The 24,832-nt window shown below is 39.5% G+C and overlaps 1 protein-coding gene and 1 pseudogene across 2 annotated transcripts in view; both read left to right on the top strand.

Moving 5' to 3' along the window:
- Positions 1-24,832, top strand: part of DOCK8 (dedicator of cytokinesis 8) — a 115,664-nt gene that overhangs the window by 6,906 nt on the left and 83,926 nt on the right. For both annotated transcript variants that reach the window (XM_067464423.1, XM_060762249.2), the window contains exons 2-4: positions 6,640-6,742; positions 14,485-14,660; positions 16,097-16,168. In XM_067464423.1, the coding sequence (XP_067320524.1) occupies positions 6,640-6,742; positions 14,485-14,660; positions 16,097-16,168 (351 nt within the window). The remainder of the gene's footprint in view (positions 1-6,639; positions 6,743-14,484; positions 14,661-16,096; positions 16,169-24,832) is intronic.
- LOC132769543 (U6 spliceosomal RNA) lies at positions 12,806-12,906 on the top strand (annotated as a pseudogene).

The following is a 24,832-nucleotide window of genomic DNA, read 5'->3' as shown; positions in this document are numbered from 1 at the left end:
CTGGGCATTATTTCTTTATTTCTTTGAAGAGGAACGTAGTAGTTCTAATATATACTTTCCCCCATGGAATGGGGATCCTCTAGGAATCTTTAGATCCTCCAAGGTGATTTTGTGGTCAGTGATGAACACAGATTCTCACTGTGTTACATTACAAAAAACACACTTCACTATCCTCTTGTATAGTTGTAAGCTGCATTTAAGTTGTGAGAGACCAAACAAACACTTGAAACCTATCTATTGTGTGTAAAGTCACTCCTTCCCTCCTCCAGTGTAAAATTTGTTTGGAACAATGTACTTTTAAAAAAAAAGAGATGATAGAGAAATGCAACAAACATTATTGAATTTGAGGACATTGGTTTTTTTTAATGCTATGCAATTGATCTTACAATAGTTCCTTCACTTTCACTGCAGTTAGGAGTACAGATCCCCTGCAACAGTGGAAAAACTATGAATAAAAACACTGCTATGTTAACCTGAGAGAATTCTTCTCTGTGAGTCTCTAAGTCCTCAGGGTAACTCTGTAGTAGACCTCTTTCTACTGGATGTTGCCCATAGAATCACCCTGGAGAACTTAGATATGTGTTCCCTCTCGGACTCTTTAGGCTCTCCAGTGAGAATCTGTTTTAATCATTGACCACAAAATCATCTTGAAGGACCTAAAGATTCCTAGAGGGAGCATACTAATCAAATCTTCAAAAGTCGAACCCACTACTGTAGAGGACCAAGTGTATTCTACATTTTCCTTTACTATTTGCTACAGTAACCATGACTAGTGGCTCCCATATTGTTAGGCAGTGAATCCAGGTTTGAATATGAACTTTAAAAGAATGCTCCAGGAGGCTGAACCTTTTTGTAAGATAGAGTTCAGCACTTTGGATAACTCCTTTGAAGTTTGGGCTGAAATCTGAAATAAGGTGACTACTCAGTCACAACTAGTAGCTGATAGGAATAGTTTGACTCTGCAGGATAAACTGCTATAAGGCAAAGTGTTGGTTATACTGTATATTCCTTTCAGAAAGTCTAACATTTATTTAAAAAGGTTATCTTCGACTATCAATATTACTTTTTCTCTAACTTAACGTTAAACAAAGCAAAACAAAACTCTATCTCTTTGCTTTTTAACTATATATATTTCTCCTAGTTGTCTAATTAATTCTCCATTAAACATCAATCTGTCATAACTTCAGTTGTGTTTCCAAACAATCCACAAAAAAAATTATATTCTTCCCTTCAATTTTCTTATTAATCACTAGATAATCACTAGATCCTTTGAAGAGTTTAAAATATAGCATTCCTGTTAGTGATGTTTTTAATAACAGATGCATAAGAGATCATCTTAATGTGATATATGAAGAAGAGAAAGTTATCTTTTCATATGGAAAAGGCTGCTTTGTGAATTTTCATAAATCTAATAGATGTATGATTGCGAGAAGAAATAATAAATAGAAGGGTAAATGCCAGAGACTTTACTCTGGAAGTCCTGTGTGATTATTCCTCAGGGCCAAACATGCTTCTGATAACTATGATATATAAAGGACAGCTATCAGTACTGTATTAAAATATTTAGCTGTTTATCTTGAACCTAGCTAATAAATGTTAATCCTCTTTTTACTGAAGGCTTATAAATAATAGCATCAAAACAACAACAATAACAACAAATTTTTATTTATATCCCACTTTTCTCCCTAAACGGAACCCAAAGCAGCTCACAACATTTTGAAACAATAAAATCAACCATACATAAACAAAACCCAATAAAACCAATTTTACAATAAAACACAAATATTTTTAAATCATTTCACAAATAGCCGATACCATTTTTGGAGGAACTCGTCAGTTTGCTGGACTCACTGAAACTTAGATTTTTTTAATTATAAAAATTGGTTATGCTGATGGTTTGCATAGTTTTTAATGATTTAATTTATGGCTATATGTGATTATTTTTAGACCTGTTTTTAATATGGATGTGAGGCACTGAATCTTTGCCATTTACTATGTTGTGAAACACTTTGAGTCTCCCTATGGGTGAGAAAAGCGGTATATAAATGAAATAAATAAATAAATAAATAAATTTCAAATAATTTTCAAACCACTGAAGGACATTCACTAATTGTTATGAATGAGAGATTTATTTATTTTTTGTTTCAGAAGCGAATTGAGAATACAGTTATAATGTATTTCTAAAAAAACAAACAAAGTTAGAAACTTGGCATTATACTAAATTTCCTTTTGACCAGAAGCTGGCCACTTGAAGTGCCTCTGGTGTCACTGTCAGAAGGTCATCCATTGTGCATGTGGCAGGGATCAAACTGCATTGTAGTAAGTAGTCTGTGGTCTACTCTTCTCCACACTCGCATGTCGTGGACTCCACTTTGTAGCCCTATTTCTTAAGATTGGCTCTACATCTTGTAGTTCAAGAGCACAGCCTGTTCAGCACTTTCCATGCCACCCAGTCATCTGTGTGCTCAGTCACTGATTGAGGTTCCAGGTTTTAGCCTGCCACTTTTGGACTCTTGCATGCTGAGATGTTCTTGTGATTAACTCTGTAGATCTTAGGAATTTTAGGAAGCTATTTATTGGTTTAAGACATTGGCGTGCTGGCTGATATCTGAACAGAGGATGGGCTGGAGATGTCAATGCTTTGGTCCTTTCATTACAGGCTGCTACTTCCTGACAGAAGTCAGGTGGTGCAATAACCGCTAAACAGTATAATTTCTCCAGAAGTGTTGGGTGTAGACATCCTGTGATAATGCAGCATGTCTATTTAAGAGCCACATCCACTGTTTTAACATGGTGAGATGTATTCCACACTGGGCATGCATCTTCAGCATGAGATATAGAAGTCACATATTGTAACAAATTAGGTAGCGTAACCCATACTAAAATACGGCTGTTATGTTTGCTACAACACAATGAAGAAGTTTCTAAATAATGGGAATTCTTTTTAAAAATTTACAAAATGGCCTGGGAGTGTAGGACATGCTGGACTAGTGTAGGCATACCAGACTAAAATAGTGCCTCCCCAGTTCCAAATTTATATAAGTTTTAAAAAACTGCACAAGCCTTATATCTCATTAAATTCTACTTTCATCAGTTGATAGATTAGCCATTAGACGTGTATGAAGAAAGATGCTTTGGGGTCCAATAGGAGCTTACAGCCTGTCAGGCAGGAGGTCACAATGGCTTGCCTCTCCAGCAGGGAGCATCAGCATGAGGTCACAATAGTTAGCCTCATTTCTTCAGGCAGGTTGCATTTGTTTGGGGACACATTGGTCAGTCTTTCATGGTAGCAAGCAGCAAGAGGAAGAGCATAAACATGTGGATAGAATGCCTGGCTCTCTCTTTCTCTCTCCCACACTGGAGCAATGGCAGAATCAGAGGCAGAAAGAGGTCAGTTTTTTTCTTAAAACGGGGAGCAAAAGTGTATGATTGATGTGGGTCTACATGGGGTGCATCTACACTGTAGGATTAATGCAGTTTGACACTAATGACCAATGCCATGGAATCCTGGAAGTTGTAATTTTACAAAGTCATTAGCCTTTTTTGCCAAAGACTGGTGCCACCTCACCAAACTACAACTCCAAAGGTCCCATATCATGCCTGCTCCAAAATGTGTTACCCTATTAACAACTTCATGCCTACCTTCATTATCTCAACTTATTGCCACAGGCCATTTGGAGGAATTCACTATAAGAAGCTGTCTAACAAATGAGATGTTTGATTGCTTCCTGCTTCTCCAGAACTTTGCTGTCAAGTTACAGTTGTGAGACCATGGGTGCATCTATATTAGTGGTTCTCAACTTGTGGGTCCCCAGATGTTTTGGCCTTCAACTCCCAGAACCACTGATCTATACTGTAAAATTAATGCAATTTGACACCACTTTCATTTCATTTGCTTTAATTTTAAGATGAGATTCTGATGTAATTGTGCCATTATGAACTACCCAGTTTTCTGATATCAGAAGGAATGTGTACTCCTCCAACATTGCCAGCTATAAAAGAATTATAGTGTACAGAAGTGTTTATTATAAAGTGTTTATTATTATGTGTTTAAAACTGTATTTGTGTTTTACATTGGTTGCCTATGGCTGGAGCGGCCCAGCTGTGAGAGATAGGTTGCCATGGAGACAAGGCAGAAGAGGAGGTGGGAGGAGCTTAGAGAGAAAAGGGTTTAGAAAGTGCCAGTTAGTTTCAGTCAGGAGGAAGAGACCCTGAGAGAGTGCAGAGTCAGTTAGGGACTCTGAGGAGAGTAGCAGAGTCAGATAGGGACTCTGAGAAGTGAAGCAGTGTAAAGTCAGTTAGGTTTTTAGTGTTCGTGAATATTTCTTCAGCAAGGAAGCTGAAGGGAAAACCTCGTTAGATTACTTTGAGTAAAAAGAATCTAACAGAGGCGTTTTTAGGATCGCCAGTAGTGGAGGACTGGAGATCAGTGGTTTGATCCAGTATAGGTCAAACAGTGAGAGTATTCACAACAGGGAACACTGAAATAATAAAGCGCTTCACTACAGAAAGAGTTTATAGGTTGTAACATCAAAAGCCTGAATTGTATCTCAACCAAGCCATATTGTAACCATCAAGCATATGCCAAGCTCAACATCTTCATATTGCAACAATACGCTTTGTTTAACAATAAACTTGTTCTCTTTGTTATTTTAAAACTGCCTCATCTCCATTGATTTTACGTTCAGTGCACCCACTCTACCAAAGTTACCTCACAACCTAAACAGAGACTTTAATACCAGCGTCTCTATACATATTGGTGGCAGGTTTAATTAGCAGTCTCGGAACTTCCTTACAATTTTGGTGGCATTCGGTGGCATTAATACTTCTTTACAATAGTGTAGGAAGGAAGGGAGGAAAGGTTATTTAGCTAAGAGAATGAATAACTGATCTATATGTAAAAGAAACAAGAACCTGAGATGATCTCTTTCTTCAAGTAGCTCTAACAGAGTTTATTCCTTGGCATCCTCCTTTTTGCACAATGGGACTGAGTGGAAAATGCAGGAGGGGAGGATCCATATAACTTACAAAACTACCTGATGGTTGTGCAAAGTAAAACATTTCTGGTACTACATTCATTCTTTGGCTTGCATCACATGTTGCTTTCTAGCTATATATATATATACATTAGCTGGGGATCTATCTATCTATGCATCTATGTTTGTGAATATATATGTGTGTATGTACAGTTATGAACAAGATAGGTCCTGTATGTTAGTTCTTAAGTTTAATGTGCATCTAAGTTGGAACAGGTACATTTTAGGTGTAACTCTAGCCACACACACACAAGCTTTGGATAGCACAGAGAAGGGTTAACACCCCTGTAGTGTTTGTCTTGCTGTCTGTGCCTCTGTTCAGAGGATTTCACCTTACTTTCTGTCCCTGTAATATTTGGATTTTTTTTAAAAAATGTGACTTGTTGTGGAAACAAGGATTGGCAAGAAAGCGCCAGTGGAAACCTCCTTTCCCCATTATAATAACTCTTTCATGAATGAATTTCCCTTCCTAGGGGTAGATTTTTCTCACTTCCTGTTGTCTCACCCCCATTCTTAACTATCAGTCATTTATAAATCAGATGTTTGTAACTCGGGGACTGCCTGTATATAATTTATACTAATCTTCTCCCTCGTAAATCCTGACCACGGACAACAGTTCTTCTTCCATCTGGTCTTTTCTGGAAAATTGATTGGAACCTGCTCTAATGGCTGCTGCTTTAAGCAGGAGACTGACCATCATCAAGGGCAGAGTTTATCCAGCATTTTTATTGAACTATCTTGATCAAGAAAAAGAGTATATATTTATGTTCAAATTAACTGGATAATATATGTTCTATTGGTTATGGTGTAATCTAGTCATAAGTAACCATGGCTGATTTGGATGCAAAAAGATTAGCCCAACATCAGAGTATCACCAAAACTGAAAATTCCATATACAGCACAACCGTCTTAGCTACAGATTCGATACTGTTGTTCACTTACCCATGCTTCAAAAGATATTTCCCCTGGAAGTATCTGTGGACCTCTCTACATTTTCAGTGCAATTTGATGTATTTTTCAACGGGGCACTACCTGGAAATCAATTCCTGGGTAACTTCCAGATTGAGGGTATATTGGGGGAATATGGAAAAATTGCCTAGAAGAGTGTTTTAGAGAAAAATTGCTTTTAAAGAATTTGGGACCCCAGGAGCCACAAAAACAGTCCTGGTGGCATGTACCTATGTCCCATGGGTTGTCTTATAGACAATGAAACTCTGTTTACTTATCTTATTTCAAGTTTTTTTTGTGTGTGTGTCGGGAGCGACTTGAGAAACTGCAAGTTGCTTCTAGTGTGTGAAAATTGGCCATCTGCAAGGACGTTGCCAGGGGACTCTTGGATGTTCGATGTTTTACCATCCTTGTGGGAGACTTCTCTCATGTCCCTGCATGGGGAGCTGGAGCTGACAGAGCGGGCTCAACTCTCTCTCCTTGGATTTGAACTGCTGACCTATTAGTCAGCAGGCCTATCTTAAGCTCATTATGCCTGATAAAGATGGTTTAAGCATATCGTTTTGCATCTTACTAAATACACTAAGGAAATTCGGGAGTTAAAATGTTGTTAAATAATGTCAGCTAGCTTTCTTTCTTTCTTTTTATATGAAAGGCATTCCTCAGCAGATATTCGAAAGCAGTTTGTAAACCAACCAAACCTCGGACAGTTCCCCCAACGAAGTATCAGTAGCCCCGGTTTCTCTACTGTTCATCTAGTAAGTATGGAGCTTGCTGTGCATTTTTGTTATTGCATGAGATTAATCTCAGCTAGCATGAACAAAGGTAAAAGTGCGCAATTTTTCGTTTGTCCTCGTAAGTTGTATCAAATTCATTAAATTTGTACTTGCGAGACAATATCCGATATGTGGGCATGGCCCGTGCCAAAAATTTAAGCATCGAAACTTATCCCATACTTTTTTGTTTTTGTTTTGTAAATTTCGGAAGTCTCCCAAAGTCAGTTTCATATTCAGTGCAAAGAAGCAAAGCTAAAAGCAAAGCCAAAAAGGCTGCCTTAGTGCTTTGTCTTTCCTCTGTAAATTAATGGTCTCACGCCATTAGAAGAGGCCGGAAAAGGAGGGAGAAAGCAAGTTTGCTGGGAAAAGCACAAAACTCTGGGAAATGTAGTTTGGGAAGGTGAGGAGCCCTATGCCAGAGAATTCAAAAAGCCCTGCACCAAACTACATTTCCCAGAATGCAGTGCTCAGCATCAGAGAGATTTGCCCCTTCGTAGTCCAATAAATTTAATATTCTACACTATGATTTTTGTTCCTAAGTTCTAAATGTCATTTCCTAATTGGTTCTATCATAAAGATATGGCAGAAGTTAACAAAATTGCAAAAACTTTATCTTTGCACGAGGGACATAATGTTATAGCACATTTTACTGTAGTATACTATCCAGTCCACCAACTTAACATTATCATCCACCCATTTAACATAGTTTTTTATGCAAAAACAAAGTTCCTGGAGTAGAACCACTACTTTCAAAGCAAGGACTACACGATTAAACAGGAAATAACACTTTCAAACTAGGAATATGTTTATTATTGTTATTATTGTTATTATTGTTATTATTGCTATTATCATTATTATTATTATTATTATTATTATTATTATTAGATATATAACAAGATTAGTACACAGCAAACAAGATAACTATACTAGCTTTTGTATTTGATCACACATCTAGGATTGTTTCCCAAGTGTCCAGAGTTGTGTAATGTGTCGACAAATCATGTGTGCAGATCCAAGTAGGGTGGCCTTTTGCACCTGACAAATGGTAATTTTGTCAGCACTGATTGTTTTTAAGCGCAAGCCAAGGTCTTTAGGCATTGCACGCAGTGTGCCAATCACCACTGGGACCACCTTTGTGATTTTTTTCCACTAACTGTCCTTTAGAAACACTTTCGAAACGAAATGCCATCACCCCCCCCCCCCCCCCCCAGTTTTGTAATGATTTTGAACATATTTTTTAAAATGGATTGCATAACCCTAGTAACTGTATCTTTTCAAAGCCCAGACATGTTAGTATATGCAGGAGATAGGGCTGGTCCTTCCATTTGGTAGTATGCAGATTTGATTCAATGGGCAATTGCTTAGGAATATGACATGTTCTCCTGCCCTGAGTCCCTTTGGGGAGATGGTGGTGGGATAGAAGAATAAAGTTATTATTATTATTATTATTATTATTATTGTTCTTTGCCTAAGAAAACCGTATGAAATTAATGGGGTTACCATCTTTCAGTAGGCAAAATAATCTTGGCTAGATTATAATTTCAAAATTATAAAGTGATGTTTAATGGTGTGGTTTTTTAGTGGAGCCTCACATAATTATTGCTTAGAGCTTCACTTTTTCTACTCTGATTTGATAATGTTTGAACTGAAGCACAATCTTTTAGAATAGCTACTCTGTTAAAAAGAACAATCTCATTCTCAAAACACCATGAGAACTCTTATTGTTCAGAACAAAGGACATTTTTTCTTCTTGCTTTCAGTCCATGTTAACAATAAGGTGAATGTGGTGATTGCACATTTTGTTTTGTTGAGCATAATGAGTTCTTTTCCAGACGTTTTTACTACATTTTTATCACAACGTTCAGGATGTTTCGAAAGCTACGGTTTTGGAAAGTGGAACACTGTAAGAAATATATGCTTCCTGTCTGTCAAAGCGCTCCGCCATCATTCTGCTCACTTCCTCAATCTGTGAAGTGACGGTGGTTTACTCTTCCTTTGCTGGTTACTCATTGGAGGGTGGTGGGAGTTGGTCTCTTGCTTGAAAAAAATGTTTGGCTTTTTTTTTTTTTGGCTAAGAAGTTCATTTTTTTGTTTCCGTTCTCCACCATTTTGATTTCTGACACATGCTTTTGATATTGATTGCACCATACTAAGAAGGTATGTTTGCTTTACGGGATTTGTAAGGGTTCTTTTTTTTTGTATGATGCTTAATTTGCTTTTCAGTGGATTAATCAGACAGCATTTTCAAACCAGCACAATTTATCTTTTCTTTAACAGTTGGTTAGAAATACTCTTTCACAAGTTAGTCCAGTCATTGTTGTATTTTTTGTTTGTAAAACTGAAGTGATGACTTTGCTGTTTAAATCTAAAATGTATGCAAAGTTCATTTGGATGGTAAGAAAGCTTGGTTCTACATTGTCACTTTGATCTTTTTTATTAAATAATCAAGAAAAAATTTGTTTGCAAAACGTTATGACCTGTTACAAGCAAAGATGTTTGGTATGACCAGTTGTTAGGTACTGATGTGCACATTTAAATTCCAATTATTAAAGCAGAAACTGTTTTCAAGTGAATGTGATCGAGCACACAATTCTGACAAAAATTCCAAATGGGATAAAAAGTGGCGTGGTCTAAAAAAGATGATCTGACAAAATAGTTGGTCGTCTTTACTGTTCTATATTACTATATGCTCATTTCTTGATTCATCAGTAATACAAATGATTACAATCCTGACTTTAGTTATGCTTAAAGCCTTATTGACTTTTATTACTAAAGGTTTCATAAAGATCTTTGGTTTCATTAAGGATCCTTCCACACAGTCATAGAACCCAGAATATCAAAGCAGAAAATCCCACAATATCTGCTTTGAACTGGGTTATCTGTGTCCACACTGCCAAATATTCCAGCTGATGTTATTCAGCTGTGTGGAAGGAACCCTAGTCAGGCCATATATCCCAGGATATGATCCTAGGCTTTCTGCTTTAAACTGAATTATATGAGTCCGCACTGCCAGATAATCTGGGATAAACAGAAAATCTGGGATCGGGTCCTGGGATATAGGGCCTGTCTGAAAGGTCCCTGAGTCAACACTGCCATATAATCCAATTCAGTGTGGATTTTATCCAGCTGTGTGGAAGTGGCCTGAGAGCCCATCTACGCAACCCTATATCCCAAAATGTCAAGGCAGAAAATCTCACATTATCTGAGTATGGACTCTGATAACCCAGATCAAAGCAGATATTGTGGGATTTTCTGCCTTGATGTTCTGGGATAGAGGGCTGTGTGGAAGGGTCCTAAGACAAGAGATTTCATTGAGGGCCTTTCCAAACAGCCCTATAACCCAGAATATCAAGGCAGAAAATCCCACAATATCTGCTTTGAACTGCGTTATATGAGTTTGCACTATCATATATTCCAGTTCAAAGCAGATAATGTGGGATTTTATTCAGCTATGTGGAAGAGACCTGGCTTAAAGTGAGTTTAAGATTGAGGAGTCATGTATATGAATTCTCTTGATATATTTATATTAGTTCTTTGTGGCAAAAACACTGTTTCATGCCCCCCGAAAGACTTAACACATTTATTATCGCAAATTTCAGTGAATGCTTTCAAGCAAAATGCTTCTTCGATAACTTCCTGTGATTGTACCAAAAACAATTAAAAGAGTGACATACAATTGAAAGTTTATATTTGTAAAAGGAACTGTCAGACTCTGCAAAATATTGTCTGCAGTTTGGCAAAGGAGCGGGACATTTCTACTTCCTAATTCTTTGCAAAGTTTCAGTTATTTGAAGCCATTAAAAAACTTCCGGTGTTTTTTTTTTACACTTTGCCCATGAGGAAGGCTTGTCATTTTGACAAGCAGTAAAATGGCCCTCTATCGCAGGATCTGATCCCAAGTTTTCTGCTTTAAACTGGATTATATGAGTCCGTACTGCCAGATAATCTGGGAGAAACAGAAAATCTGGGATCATATCCTTGGATATAGGGCCTGCCCAGAAGGGCCTTAAGAGAACAAAAATGTTGCTTCTGTACTCCCCATTTTCATGATGACATGTCATAAAGCATGTTAAAGAAAAAGGACGTTGTAACATTGTAGTTTAGGTTTTCCTTTTGATGTTACATATATTTATATTTAAACAATATTATATTTAAACATTTTAGTAGATGCTTGTCAATGAATTTGAAAAGCAGGTGGTTGTTAATAACATGATGTTCATACAGAAAAGAAAATCACAACTTTGCTGTAAAAAAAGTAGAATTTTAAAAACTGTTTTTCAGTGATGCTTGGGGTAGAATTAATATTTTTGGGATGGTACAGGAGGACCAGTCTGTTTTCTAATGGGGGTTTCTCAGGGCCCTTTCATACAGTCCTGTATCCCAGAATATCAAGGCAGAAACTCCCACATTATCTGAGTGTGGACTCAGATAACCCAGTTCAAAGCAGATATTGTGGGATTCTCTGCCTTGATATTCTGGGGTATAGGGCTGTGTGGAAGGGCCCTCAGTTCTGCCTTCCTTTCCTTCTCAGGTGCCTTCCACACAGCTGTATAAAATCCCACATTATCAGCTTTGAACTGGGTCTTATGGCAGTGTGGACTCAGGGTCCTTCCACGGAAGTCCTATATCCCAGAATTTCTGAGTGTGGACTGGGAGCCCTTCCACACAGCCATATAACCCAGAATATCAAGGCACAAAACCTCACAATATCTGCTTTTGAACTGGATTATCTGAGTCCACTCTGCCATATAATCCAGTTCAAAGAAGATAATGTGGGAGTTTATTCAGCTGTGTGGAAGGGGCCTCAGATATCCCACTTCAAAGCAGATATTGTGGGATTTTCTGCCTTGAGACTCTGGGATATAGGGCTGTGTGGAAGGGCCCTCAGAGGCAGGATGTACTACCTTGGTCTGAGAGGCTCCCAAATTATATGCTTGTTCTTCCCTCAGTCCGCTTAATGAGAAGCTATCATCTTTATTTTTCTTTTCCCTTTGCTTCTCCATTGTATACTACCTCACTTTTCTATAAATTCAAAGAACTGATGGGGAACTGCAACTGCCACATATAGTTAGCAGGGTAGGAAAGCAAAAAATGGTTGGGGAAGGTAAGGAAAAAGTCTTAATGGTATAAACTGAAAAAGAATGTTGATTCCTACTTGGTCATTTTGGCCTGTGGGAATTTACCTCATCAGTGAGTCGATTGTTTCCCCCATCCATCTCAGTACAACCTTTCATTTTAATGCCAAGCCTTCTCTGAATGAAGGCTAGGATGGGTCTCTAATAACAAGAGGAAATGATGCTTATTTCTGGATTTTAATTTATGCTCACAAGGACTTGCTCTTAAATGAAGTTTTGAGAGACAAGCAAGGTAACTAGAAAGGATGAAAGAATGCAGAATAGAGGAGCTAAAGAGCTACTGCCATCTCTAACTTACAAGGATTTCAACCCAACATCACAAATTAAATACATAAATAAAAAGGTAAAGGTTTTCCCCAACATTAAGTCTAGTCGTGTTCAACTCTGAGGGATGGTGCTCATTTCCATTTCTAAGCCAAAGAGCCGGCCTTGTCCATAGACACCTCCTAGGGTCATGTGGCCGGCATGACATCATGGAGCACCATTACCTTCCCACAGAAGCAGTAGCTATTGATCTCATATGTGCATGTTTTTGAACTGTTAGGTTGTCAGAAGCTGCACCTAACAGTGGGAGCTCACCTCGCTCTGCGGATTTGAATCATCAACCTTTCGGCTAGCAAGTTCAGTAGCTCAGCGATTTAACCTGCTGTGCCACCAGAGGGCAAAATGCATATGTGTTGTCTTGTATTGTTTGTCGTGTATGTTGTGTTTTAACTAATTGTTCTGTTATATAAATTGCATTGTAAACCGCATTGAGTCGCCAAATTAGGCTGAAAAATGCGGTATAAAAATAAAGCAAATAAATAAAATAAATAAATAAAATAAATAAATAAATAAATATTACCCAAAAAAATCCAACAATTTTAAGGCCAACTAAATACAAGCCCTTTGGCTTTAAAACCAGACAGATGTGCTTGCTTTGGCAGCATATATACTAAAATTGGAACGATACAGAGAAGATTAGCATGGCTTTAAAACCAGACAGATAATGGAGTACCTTGTACCTTGTTTTCAAATAGTTGTGCTTGTTATCATCAACATCATGGGCCATTCACTTGTGGCCGAGTATGATTGTATTCTAAGGGTAGAGTCTTGGCGGTGGATCCGTTATTGGATAACCACTGGTCACATAACCAAATGGAGGATTATGACCTATTTGGATCATAACCTATTGGATTATGACCAATTGGGAAAACCATAATCTTTATATCTTTTAAGAAAAGAAATGATATCCATGTGTATTTATGCTTGGCAATTGGTTTTCAACTGTTAGACTGATTTCCAGGTGACTCTGAACTATTAGAAACAGAGAATATGCCAATGCACAATATATATAGATAGAGAGAGAGAGAGAGAGAGAGCAGAACTTCATGCATTTCAATATACAAGAACATTTATTGATGGTTTAAACTTTAAAACATTTTGGTTTGTGTCTGTAATTCTTAGTCTTTGTCAGCCTCTTCAACACTACACAGCTCTGTACAACTCTCCTTTTGAACTGTCTACTTCCAACTGTCATCTTCAACGGTCATCCCTCAACTGTCATCTTTTAACCGTGTTCTAAACCCTGATCTGGACACGCCCACAACCTCAAGAACATAGAGTTAGGAAAAACTGCCTACCAAAGATCACATATACACTTCAGTAATCAAACAGCATATTGTATAGAGACAAATCATTAAAGAGGTTAGAGACGTTTGCCTATTTCCAACATCTGTAAATGAGTGTACAGATCTCTTCTGGATCTACATTTATTTGTTTATTTTATTTATTTACTATATTTATATACCATCCTTCTCAGCCTGCAGGCAACTCGGTGCGGTTAACAGTTGGTGCCAAGACCATAAAATACAATTTCAATACAATAAAAACAATCGGATAATAAAACCATAACAAAATCAATAAAACATGAACATTAGGGTCTCCTATTAAAAACATTGTCCAATCACATCGTCCAACCATTCCATTTTCCTATGTCTATTACACTGTAATTGGAAATGCCTGCTCAAAGAACCAAGTCTTGACTCTCTTTCAAAATGTTGAAGGGGCCGATCTGATATCCTTGGGGGGGGGGCATTCCATAGCCGAGGGGCCACCACTGAGAAGGCCCTGTCTCTTATTCCCACTAGCTGTACTTGTGACAAAGGCAGCACTGAGAGCAGGGCCTCCCCAGGGAATCTTAAAGTCCTGGAGGGTTCATAAGGGGAGATACATTCAGACAGGTAAGTTGGGCCAGAACTGTTTAGGGCTTTATAGGCTAAAGCCAGCACTTTGAATTGTGCCTGGTAGCAGACAGGCAGCCAGGTCTTTCACAATGAGGACATAGATTTCCAAATGGCAGGTGATTACGACAATGGTTTGCATGCCATGCCTTCCTCTTGGCATGCTTATTCCTGCTTCGTTTTAAGTGGTGTTTGCCGCATAATCGGTGAATGTATCAGCATGGCAGAAAATGTAAAGCATGAGTGGTGCCTTTGGATATCATGGTAAATTCAACAGTCCCAGAGACCTACAGGAAGGTGAAATAGGTTTGTGCATTGTGCGCTAATAGCAAGCAAATACCATTCATTTTCTTTTTGTAACATTTAGCCTCAGTTCTATGATGCAGTAGAGCCAGTGGATTTTGAAGGCTTCCTGATGATGCAGCTGAATAATTTGGATTCAGAATTACTCCAGGAACTTGGGGATTTCCCTGAAGATGACCTGGAGGTGGTCTTTACTCCAAAGGAGCACAGGACTTTGCAGCCATCTTTACCAGAAGAAGGGTAAGCAAACCGAATGGTGGTAGGGATGAGAAGAGGGTGTGCTTTAAAACCCAAGACGTAGAAGTTGACCGAGGTCTAAAGAAATCCAGGCTCAGACCTCCACTCAGCCATGAAACTCAGTGACTGGTTTTGGACCAATCATTCTCTCAAACTAACATACTTCACAAGGTTGTTGTAGGTTTTTAGGGCTGTATGGCCATGTTCTAGAAGCAGAAGCAGAAGAATGCTTCTAGAACATGGTCATACAACCCGAAAAACCTTGTGAAGTATGAAGCATTGCTGTTTTGGGAATTTTGAATTTTATTGTATAGTATTTTGCTGCCTGGTCAAAAAAGCTAAACCTGAATATTTGTCAATAACTGTGACTCTTTGCTGACACCATGTGGCCTTTTCCCATCACTACCCCCTCTTATTCTGCTGCGTATGTCTTTAGACCTGAGCTTTTTCCTCACTATTTCATGTTGATGACATGCTTTATAGACATGCATTATTTCACGACACAGTAATTCAGTTTTACTAACAAACCAGGGGTTATATGTTAAAAGAGATACACACACACATAAATTGCCATAGCAAAATATATGGGGACAGAGCATATCATGAAGACCTTTCATTTATATTTTAAATATAATGTACACAATGTATTGCTTGTTTCTCATAGACTCAGAGGTTTCTCATTATCTTTGCATGGCACACCTACACACTCCAGCTGGCACACTAATATGTTATGATACACTGTTGGGAAAACTCTGCTTTGGATAATATAAAATGAGTTCATTTAATGGGAACACGCTTGTCTGCCAGCTTAGCATTGAAATATTGCTAAAGATTGAAATGTAATTGATCTGAGGTTTTTATATCTTTGTTTAAAATTGCTGTTTCATTTCTTCTTAGTTTCACTTCTGTTTTCACTGCACTTCTAATGATGACTTGTTTTTTTTTCAGAGAAGGGTTGTGCATGCTGGCTGGGGTGGGGACATACATGAGTTGTTTTTTCTTCCATATTAATAGATCAATTGTTGGTTCTTGTAGTCTATTGTAAAGTAGCCAGGCTGTAACTAACGTTGCACACCACTGCACTATCTTTCCAGAGTGAGGCTATGGCAGGCATGACCAAACTTTGGCCCTCCAGGTGTTTGGACTTCAACTCCCACAATTCCTAACAGCCAGTAGGCTGTTAGGAATTGTGGGAGTTGAAGTTCAAAACACCTAGTTAGAATTATACAGAAAGAAACTGGGACATTTTTAAGACAATATTCTCACAAAATGCTCTTGGGAAACAGATTTGATCTGGGCATACAAATTTCAAAGTGCAACCAAAGCATATGCAAAGGTGTATTGAGAAGGAAAGTGAACACAACCCCATTGCTGTTATTTTCCAGAACAGACATGTACACTGGAATAACTTGTACATATTTATCTTCTTCCTTCCCCAGAGCTGAACTGGATCCTCATGTCCGGGATTGTGTGCAGACCTATGTTCGTGACTGGCTGATTGTAAATCGGAAGTAAGTTCCACATTTGTAACTGAAGAATTAACACATCAATTTCAGATTTATCTCTCTTAGTAAGTTAAAAGCCTGTTATTTTGGCTTATCTAAAAAGGTAAGGTTCTTATCTCATAAGGTAAATATGCTGAACCCAGTTTGGAAAGTGTCACAGGTAACCAGTATCGCATACATACTTTGTCTGGAATATGTTATATAATTTGGATACAGATACAGTTACAGGTAGCCCCACTGGTTCTTCATTTGTCCAGATGCAGAAGTAACACTGTGTACTAATTTCACAGCATGGGAAGTCATCTTTTGTTTGCATATTCAGTGCACTCATTCTGCCTGTGCAAATCCCACCATGCAGATCACACTAGGAATAATAAATCCATTAGAGTAGTTGTTTGGACAAATAGTTAATCTCTACCAAATATGGATGCTCTCCTGTTTTTAGGGTGCTTGAAATCTTGTTTTTAATATTTAGTGGTCACAGCATCTATGTTGTGAAGTGTACATTGATTAGAGGCTCATTTCCATGGAAGTGGAGGAATGGGTTGGTGAGGTCATGTGAAGGGCCTGTTAGTGTAAATAAACATGACTTGAAGGGTGAATTGGTTCTCTATCCAGTTGCTGCAGAAATTCAGTCACACAGTGGTGACAAACTGTTGTGACTATGTAGTGTACGTACACTTTATGAACTATGCTACATTGCCATAGCAATTGAATATGACTTTAATTCTCATGGCCCAATTTAGGGCATCTGGGAATTTATAGTGAGGTACTTAAAATTCTTTGTTACAGAACTCTCCTATTATAGTTCGGGGGTGGACTGAAAAATCTCCAGGAGAGAATTTTAGATATCTCACCAATCTACAAATCCCAGGATAGAGTTGTATCAGTTGACATAGTTTGAGACTGTTCTCTTTATTGCAAATGTGCATGTAGATGCATTGTCCATCCTAATACTGAGGTGCCACTTCAGAGAAACAAACCAGTGCAAATGTATAGGTTGTAGTGTTCCATATTTCCAGTGGACTTCTCTGCTAGCCACTAATAAATATTAATTTGCATAGCAAGCCCATAATATGTATATTACTTTCTCAGACAGAACAGCAAACAGTGTCTTCTAGCTGATCCAAGCTATTTTGACACAAGTCAGAAACTTACTTGTTAACTTAGTCAATTTCTCGCTGTCTTAGTATGATGGCCTTCCAAGTGTAGTGTCTTGGCGGTGGATACGTAGGTAATTGTGGAACCCTATTCTTGATCCACTTGTTCTTCCACAGTGAGGACATCAGTTTCCAGATGGAAGGAATTCCTGGTCAGGGTTGGCTTGAAGTGCCTTCCTATTGGCATGTTTTTCCCCTTCACCCTCCATTCATGCCTCTACAAATTCCATAGCACTGCTGGTCACAACTGACCTCTAGTTAGAGCGCTCAAGGGCCAGGCCTTCCCAGTTCTCAGTGTCTATGCCATGGTTTTTAAGGTCAGCTTTAAGCCCATCTTTAAATCTCTTTTCCTGTCCACCAACCATCTGTTTTCCATTCTTGAGTTGGGAGTATAATAACTGCTTTGGGGGACGGTGGTCGGGCATTTGGACAACGTGGCCAGTCAGCAGTGGAGTTGATGGTGAAGGAGCATCACTTCAGTGCTGGTGGTCTTTGTTTCTTCCAGCATGCTGACATTTGTCCTCCTGTCTTCCCAAGAGATTTGCAGGATTTTGGCTGCCAAGGTAGTGCAAATGGTCAATATTTTCTAACGTTACACTATTAAGCTGTATTTCTGGCATTATAGAGGGATTGACTGGTGCCTGCTGGAAGAGCATTTTGGGTTTTCTCGATGTTTAATGACAGGCCGAGCTTCTCATATGCTTCTGCAAAGATGTTTAAAGTGGCTTGTAGGTCTTCATGTACATATCTTCCCATGACAGTAAACTGGTAAAATAAATATCTTTTTCTTGTCCCTACATGATGCAGTAAGACCAGGGAACATGTTTCTGGCCTGATTGGTTACATGAAACTGTGGACATGGCTGAACACCATTAAATTATCTCAATTCAGCATATCATCAAGTTACATTGGAGGACCTATAATTCTTAGAGAAGTATCCCTGTAGGAAGTTGCTAGACTCTCAAGTGCAAATGTATAGTAAGTTCTGGGGGGAAATGCCATAGAATTGCTGGATGGACCTAGAAAATGCCTAGAGAGAGCATTTTTCTTAGGCACAGATAAGTGAAACAATTGAAGGGTTCCACAGTTATGGGGGCATTACTGTATTCAAAATTGCTTTGCTGCAGGTGCTGACCTCATCCTGCAGGATCAACCCTGTTAACCGGCTTTCAAACATCCAGTTTATCCTAAGTTTTTACTTAGAATTAGGCAAAAAATCACAGCTTACAAATGTGATGTTTTAATCCATCAACCGGAAAACAGGTCCTGGATGTTATAACTTCACAATAAAACAACCCAGAGCTCTTTCCTTTCCTGCACTGTAATTAAGAGTTGTTTCCTGGACAAGGTCATGCTCAAGGAGAGCAGGCATGTCAAGGAAGGTGATTTCTGCTTTATGGCTTCATTTTTCATTCTCAGTTGACTGGCAAACAATTAAAATTCAAACAATTAAAATACAAACACCATCACATATAATTCATCTCCTCCCAAAAATGTAATAAAAAAGTGTCTGTGTGATCAATAATTGCTTATTGTGGCATATTTGCTATGCAGCACAACAAAGCACTTAGGCACCTAAGCTATTGCTTTGGCAAGAAACCTGAATAAATCACAGCAGTGTAACTTCATGGACTGGTTGTGAAATGGCAGGGAAATAGGTTTTGAGGAAAGGAGAGATAATTACCAAGAGACATCCTTTCTGGAGATAGAAAAGAACGACTTTATTTCCAGCTGGCGACTCTGGTGGGACTCGTGTCCCAGAAGCAAAACCCAGAGCCCCGAAACAGGCGTAGACGATGGCTTTTATAATTTTCAGACTCAAGTAGACAAAGAACATACGTCTTCATACAATCATCATCATCCCTACGTCATCCTGGCATCATAAGAATATCAGGTTCCCCCTCCAACATGCAAAAAGCATGTCTGTGTGTCTAGCTGGAGAGCAAGCATGTCTGTGTCCCTCCTCCCTCTTGGCTGTGCTTACAGTCATCCATCAAAGGGGCCCTCTGCCTTGTCAAGAGGCTTCTTACTTAGAGGGGGCCTTCTCGTACCAGCCCGTGTCTTATCTCTCTTCTGGAATGCATACCCCCCTTCTCCTCCCTCCTGCCATACCTTGGAGGTAGCCTGCTTGTTTTGCCAGCTTAGGTTTCTTACACACACACAGAGATTTTCCTATGCATTTCAGTGCTTGTAAGATACATATGATTTTTATGCATAGATCAATCAATAAATATCTATTTTCCCAATATCTCCTCATCAATTCCCCCCTTTAGGTGCTTTTAAGACTTTTTTCTGGTATTATTATTATTTCTTTCCAGTCTAAATAAGTCTAAATGCACCTACTTAACTTCTATTTGAGAATAATTCCTTTCTTTTATTCAAAAATATTTACCTGGGGGTGTTTTCAGAACCTGTGTTAATCTATGTTGCAACCGTTGAAAAGACTAGGAGGATTTAAGACTCAATGGTCTGACGTTTGCTCTTATAAGACTAGAGTAGCCAAACTATAGCTTCCTTATTAATCAAAGGCAGACAGAAATGAAAATTTTACAACTGACTCATAATGCTCATATATCCCAAGTTAGCATTTCTCCCATTATTGATCAAACATACATTTTGGCATGCTTATTGAACCAGTTACCAATTCACAAAATTGACACACAAATAAACACATATATTACCCACAAAGCTCTCATTCTTCTGGAATCTGGCCGTACGTTGAGTAACCGTTCCTGTGGGTTACAGTAAGGCCTAGCTCCGTCTTCTTTCCTCTCCAGTTGTGGGTCTGACAGTGCGTAGAGCTTAATCGCTTCCAGGTATGGAATAAGCTGCAGTGTCTAGCCCAGTTTTCTCATCCTACAGCAGGTGCAGATCTGACAGTACGCAGGGCAAGAGCTTCCGGGTTGTCTTGCAGTAATGTCTAGTCTGAATCTTCTTTCTGCCACCATTTGGTTAGAACAACCACAATCCTGTGTTAATTTAAGCTTTAGTGGGTGTTTTGAATCTAGAATAGCTTGGTAACTGGGAGCAGTTAGACTCAATTCTACTCCAAGGGAGCAAGGTTTGATTTCTGCTACCTTAACTGCACTACGTGATGTAAAAATCACCACATAAAGACCTTTTCATTTGAGTTGCAAAGTTTCTCATTACCACTCTTTAACCCACACCTCATCCCCTGGCTTACACAAATATTAGGGGTTCAGGTGTGTATGTGTCCTGAACTCATTAAGCATTTGCCATAACTATTGCAGCATTTTCCCAAAGCAACCATTTCCTGTCTCTTTGCCTGGGCCCTTCTCATGCTATTCCCCTTGTGACCTTGGGAATTAAGGAGAGGCCTCTCATACAACATTGCAAAAGAAGACAGTCTAATGGTTCTGGTGGGAATGCATCTAATATGTACCACTATTACCACTATGGCTTCAAAGTGTACATTTGCACAATGCTGAGTACCTGGGGCTGGTGTTGCCCCTGACACTGAGTGTTTTTGGCACAGGTATGACACCTAGCTGAAGCCGCCATTGTCAAGGAATGTGAAGACAATCTATGTTTAACTGTCTTTCTAAATGCTTAGCTAGTGTCATTTTCCTGAAATGACTCATGAGTTCCTTTTACTACCTCTCATGCCATGGTTCTGGGGACAATTATTCTTCCATCTGAAAAGAGCTCACCAACCAATAGAGTTAGCTAAGTCTATTGCACCATTGTCCTGGGCCCATTGCTGTTCTTCTTAATTATAGGTGGGCTGCACACTGGGATTGGGCAAAGGAAGTAGGATAGCCACCTGGAGAGACTTGGCATCTGCTTCTTTGTGGCAGCTGCATCTGCTCTCTGGTTGATTTCTGGCTAAAGGATCCTGCCCTGCCCTGTACATTACAACCACCTGTTTTGGGACCCATACAGCTTCTAAGAAATGCAATGTCTTTTTCTGAATGTTTGACTGGTTGGCATGCTGCAGTTAAAAGTCCTCTTTCTTTTTGTAAAGCACACCATGGATATGTAGTACTGAAAATACATGCTTTGTATCAGTGTATATGTTCAGCTGAACTTCTTGCAATGGAACATCAGCCAAGTCAGGACAACTGGTATAAATTGTGTCCATTTTTCAATACAGCTATGATGCTCCTTTTGCAGGAGGGTAGCAAGTTTAAAAGCAGCGCATTGCTGAACGTTTAAGGATTTGCACATAACAGTGCCTGATATTTTTGCATTCTTGAGGTGCTAAACAATTGGTTTTCTTTTGAGTTCTAACAGTCTATGGTTTGAGTTAAATGCCTGTTGCTACATCTTCCTTCTCAGCAACATAACAAGTGAAGGATTTAGTTACTTCAGGGTGCTGTCCTTAACGCAGACATTATTTGCTGAAAGGCAGCATTTTACTCTTGTGTCCACTGGAAGGGCTCTCCTTCGCCCCCCCCTTTGTAACTTGACACAAGAATTTGCCAATTACTTCATAGAGATCCAAATTTTACAGAATCTTGTTGCACCTATGGACTTGCATTGGACTTGCTTCCTTGTATTGGGGACTAAGATCTGGCAAATGGCTTGCTTGTTAGTCCTATGACCCTCTTTTATCTGGAATCCTAAGTATTTGACTTCAGTTTTTGCACGGCTGGGTCTAGGAATTGGAGTGTTTTCTTCAGACTGACTGTCAGGCTCCTGGAATCGGCTGTACTATTTTTGGAGGTATGCATTTGGCTATTCCGGGGGGGTTGTTTTCTGCCCATACCTCAGGAGTTTCAAACTTTCTCCTATTCATTTTTCTCTGAGCCTTTTTAAACTACTAGCAGCCTCCACCATGGGACAGGTGAGGTGCAAAAGGCTTGTTATTTTCTAAAGCCATCTTAGCAAATTCATTTTTCTCAAAGTATAATCTTGCTCTTTAGTTTACATAGAAAGTCTTTCCCAGCAATGAACTGGGGAGTTATGCATATATAGAAAACTGATGGTAACTTCTTTTGTTGCTAGCTGACTTTTTATTCCTCTTTCTTTATTTCTTGCTTAGGAGAGGATGTAGGCATTGATCTCCAGTGGCTCCCATGAGCTTTATGGCTTTCTGGGTTATGGTGCCACTGGGGTGGTAATAACTGATTTCTTCTGCTCTTATGTCTACTAAAAATGTTTTTTTCTTCTTCTTTGGGATCCTAAGGTTAGAACTCTTGACTGACTTGGGTCCTCTGGCCCTCTTCATTGGGAGCATTTGGCCAATCCAATGATTTTTCTTCTTCCCCTGGCTGCTCCTGTGACTCTTGATAGAAGGGCAGCTCTCTGGGTCTTCCTATCTGCTCCTAGTAGCCTTTTTCTCTTCCTCTCATCATCTGAGAAGTTTCTCATTCAATGTCCACGATTCTTACAGTTCGGACATTGATTTGGCTCAAGAAGCTGTCCTCTTTTCTGGCTCATACTTCACCCTCTGCTTCGCCCTCTTTTCCATTGCCTTAATGCTGCTGATAAGCAAATGGCTTGAGCCTTCATTTGTCACTGCTTATCTTCTCCTTTTAATCTTTATTCACAACCACTCAGCTAGCTACGTCTGTTAGAAATGAGTGGCTGTGGACTCAGGCGGCATAGAATCTGGGTCATCTATATCATCTGATGGGGAAAGATTCAGGTATCTTCTATGTAGGGACACTGGGTGGTGATGGAGGGCTTCCTGCTGCTGCTGGCTGGAGGGCTGGATTTGCAGGACTTCTGTGGATCTCCCATCATCTCAGTAGAGTAGGGAGGTTAGGCATTTCTTAACCAAAAGAGTGGGGCAGGATAGGAGATTTGATCTCATTTATTCCTGCCCAAAATCTAGTTTTGCAAAACTTTTCTCAAAATCTGCTAACATGTACCCTAGCAGGGCTTTAAGCTTGCTTCTGAATGACCATCACATGTTTTAGACAAACAGACAACTAATACATAAAAGAAGGGAAAAGGTATGTGGGACCTAACCACACAGCATCTGGTTTCAGACAAACAAACATTGATTCATTCAATTCATTCATACAACATACAACATTGATTCACTCATACAGACAATCAGTTATACAACAATGTACCTAGGCTTTTCCCAACCTTTTTTCTTTCTCTCTCTCTCTCTCTCTAGGCAGTCGGTTTCCCTTTCTGGCACACCCAAAAATCCCAAAAAGTCTACTCGGGACTGCCTTTTCCAGGTTAATTACTCCTGGGTTGGTCACTAGCAAACACAGCTATGACCTGTCCTGACGTCTGCACTCTTCTAAATGTTCTTTTTTCACATTCATACTTGCCTGTCCGTCGTTTTCTGCCTCCTCGGGTGAAAGGAAAGAACTCCGTCAGGAGCAGCCGCCCTGCTCCAAGCTTCAAGTGATCCCTGGTATCAAACAGAGACACCCCAGCTGGTAGGGTTCAGTTGTTGGTTGGACGCCGGCTTGGCTGACTCCTGAAGGCGTTCCCGATCTCAAAATCTCTCTCTTGGCTTCTCTCTCTCTTGACCTCCTTCAAATCTTCTGCCTGTTACTCCTGGCTGGCTCGCCAAAATGAAATGGCAGGGAAATAGGTTTTGAGGAAAGGAGAGATAATTACCAAGAGACATCCTTTCTGGAGATAGAAAAGAACGACTTTATTTCCAGCTGGCGACTCTGGTGGGACTCGTGTCCCAGAAGCAAAACCCAGAGCCCCGAAACAGGCGTAGACGATGGCTTTTATAATTTTCAGACTCAAGTAGACAAAGAACATACGTCTTCATACAATCATCATCATCCCTACGTCATCCTGGCATCATAAGAATATCAGGTTCCCCCTCCAACATGCAAAAAGCATGTCTGTGTGTCTAGCTGGAGAGCAAGCATGTCTGTGTCCCTCCTCCCTCTTGGCTGTGCTTACAGTCATCCATCAAAGGGGCCCTCTGCCTTGTCAAGAGGCTTCTTACTTAGAGGGGGCCTTCTCGTACCAGCCCGTGTCTTATCTCTCTTCTGGAATGCATACCCCCCTTCTCCTCCCTCCTGCCATACCTTGGAGGTAGCCTGCTTGTTTTGCCAGCTTAGGTTTCTTACACACACACAGAGATTTTCCTATGCATTTCAGTGCTTGTAAGATACATATGATTTTTATGCATAGATCAATCAATAAATATCTATTTTCCCAATATCTCCTCATCAGTTGCAAAACGTGTGTTCCAATGTGTGAAAATGAAAGCAGCCTTGCACACAACTGTGGGAGCTTCTGGCTCCCAGTTATATGTAATTGGAGGGTAGCTTCCTTGGATCATTTGCTCAAGGGTAAAATCTATTAAGAATGTTCTGTAAGGCATAGTGTTACAAGCAGCTGGCACATATGAATATACTTGAGGAGGTGGCCTCTAAACCTGCCCTTTAACTAATACATGAGGTTGACTTATATGGTAGGTAGAATATAGGATTGGATAGAATTTAGGTGGCAGCAGTAGCTTACTTATAGCTTCAGTTAGAACATGCATGTTGCCTTAAAAAGTCATGTGGGCAATATCTCAACAACTGTATGGATGCTATTGAGTCTCTTCACTTAA

This window comes from Anolis sagrei, chromosome 2 (assembly GCF_037176765.1).
Source record: "Anolis sagrei isolate rAnoSag1 chromosome 2, rAnoSag1.mat, whole genome shotgun sequence".
NCBI lineage: Eukaryota > Metazoa > Chordata > Lepidosauria > Squamata > Dactyloidae > Anolis > Anolis sagrei.
The sequence above is the reverse complement of the archived record's forward strand: the minus strand, read 5'-3'. Positions and strand labels throughout refer to the sequence as shown.